This window comes from Cynoglossus semilaevis, chromosome 14 (assembly GCF_000523025.1).
Source record: "Cynoglossus semilaevis isolate Cse_v1.0 chromosome 14, Cse_v1.0, whole genome shotgun sequence".
Classification (NCBI taxonomy): domain Eukaryota; kingdom Metazoa; phylum Chordata; class Actinopteri; order Pleuronectiformes; family Cynoglossidae; genus Cynoglossus; species Cynoglossus semilaevis.
Window position 1 is genome coordinate 553024 of NC_024320.1, and position 1679 is coordinate 554702.

Sequence of the window (1679 nt, forward strand, 5' to 3'; positions counted from 1 at the left end):
CGATGTTGCAGCTCTTGGCAGCTGCTCTCTTGACTTTTCTCAGTTCATGGGCAGTTATTTTGCACCTCGGTTTTTCCACACGCTTCTTGCGACCCTGTTGACTATTTTGAATGAAACGCTTCATTGTTCGATGGTCACGCTTCAGAAGCTTGGCAATTTTAAGAGTGCTGCATCCCTCTGCAAGATATCTCACTATTTTTGACTTTTCTGAGCCTGTCAAGTCCCTCTTCTGACCCATTTTGCCAAAGGAAAGGAAGTTGCCTAATAATTATGCACACCTGATATAGGGTGTTGATGTCATTAGACCACACCCCTTCTCATTACAGAGATGCACATCACCTGATATGCTTCATTGGTAGTGGGCTTTCGAGCCTATACAGCTTGGAGTAAGACAATGATGTGGTCAAAATACTAATTTGCCTAATCATTCTACACTCCCTGTATTAGCTATTCCTGTACCACTGAAAATGTACATGTTATTGCTGCTGGCTGGTGCAACTTATACTCCGGAGCGACTTACGTATATGCTTTTTTTCTTCTACATTATACATTTTTTTTGGCTAGTGCGACTTGTAGTCCAGAAATACGGTAACATTCTTTATTTTCATCTGAACACAGCTGCTCTTTTTTTAATCGATATCTCTCCAGTGTTTACTTGAAACCACTTTTTTTCTCAAAGGTAACATGTTTATTTTTAATTGATTTTGCTCGTTACATTTATCGTGTGCAAACATGTTCGGGCAAACTTGTGCTTCGAGTCTATACCACTTACTCTTAGCCAACCTTTTCCCTTTAACCCTGGCTAATTTTTGGCATTTTAAATTTTTTTTGTTTTGAGATCCAACCCAGATGCGCTGTAAAACCACAGAAAGAAATTATTTTGAAAACAACCGGTTCCTCCCTCATTTGTAAAACCAATATATTCAGATTTATTTAAATCACATAATTACACTGTACATTTTAGAAGGAAAAAAAAAACACTAAAGATTTCTTTTGGTCCCACATACAACGTGGAGCATCACATGATGCACGTCCCGTCATTCAGGCATTTCATGGATTCCATCTGCTGCGTCATGGCCAGGACTTCGTGAAAACCGGTGCTGAGTCCAGACATGTGCTGGAAGTAGGCCTCCTTCTCCACTTGCACTGATAGATTGTTCACTCCAGCGTCTTTTAGAATGGTGGTCACCTATGGGTGATATGGGGCAGGACACAGTGTGAAGACACGAGTTGAGAAGAAAGATCTGGTTTTCCTGCCGCTGTGGGTACAGACCTGCTGCACGATCCTCTGCTCGACTACGTCTGTCATCACCTGCAGGTGAATGGTTCCTGCGATAACACTGGCCGAGTGTCTCCAGAAATGAGGGTCTCTGTAGGACAGAACGCCGTCGATCCGTTCAACCTGGAACAAATGTATAATCGACATTGTGTGAAAGTGTTAGCTTGACGCCGTGGTTCCTCTGCTACTTATGGCTAGATTAGCAAGTTGTTGTTTTTCAGCTAGTCATCTTTTGTTAAAATTAAAAAAAATAAAAAAATTTCGTAGGCATACAAGTTCTTTAAACTAATGTTAAGCTACATCTTGGTTTATTCTCCAGGACCTTGTCAAACTCAAGGCCCGGGGGCCAAATGCGGCCCGCCAAGCCCTTCTGTGTGGGCCGCGGGGGCCGAAAAACCAA

General features: G+C 42.2%; 1 protein-coding gene across 1 annotated transcript in view; it reads right to left on the reverse strand.

The window, feature by feature from the left end:
* Positions 1–905: 905 nt before the first annotated feature.
* The window catches only part of slc30a5 (solute carrier family 30 member 5), a 7582-nt gene continuing 6808 nt past the window's right edge, over positions 906–1679 (reverse strand). Inside the window, exons 14-15 of the mRNA XM_017038314.2 lie at positions 1274–1439; positions 906–1189 (exon numbers count right to left, since the gene is read on the reverse strand). Of these exons, the coding sequence (XP_016893803.1) occupies positions 1019–1189; positions 1274–1439 (337 nt within the window). The 3' untranslated portion in view covers positions 906–1018. The remainder of the gene's footprint in view (positions 1190–1273; positions 1440–1679) is intronic.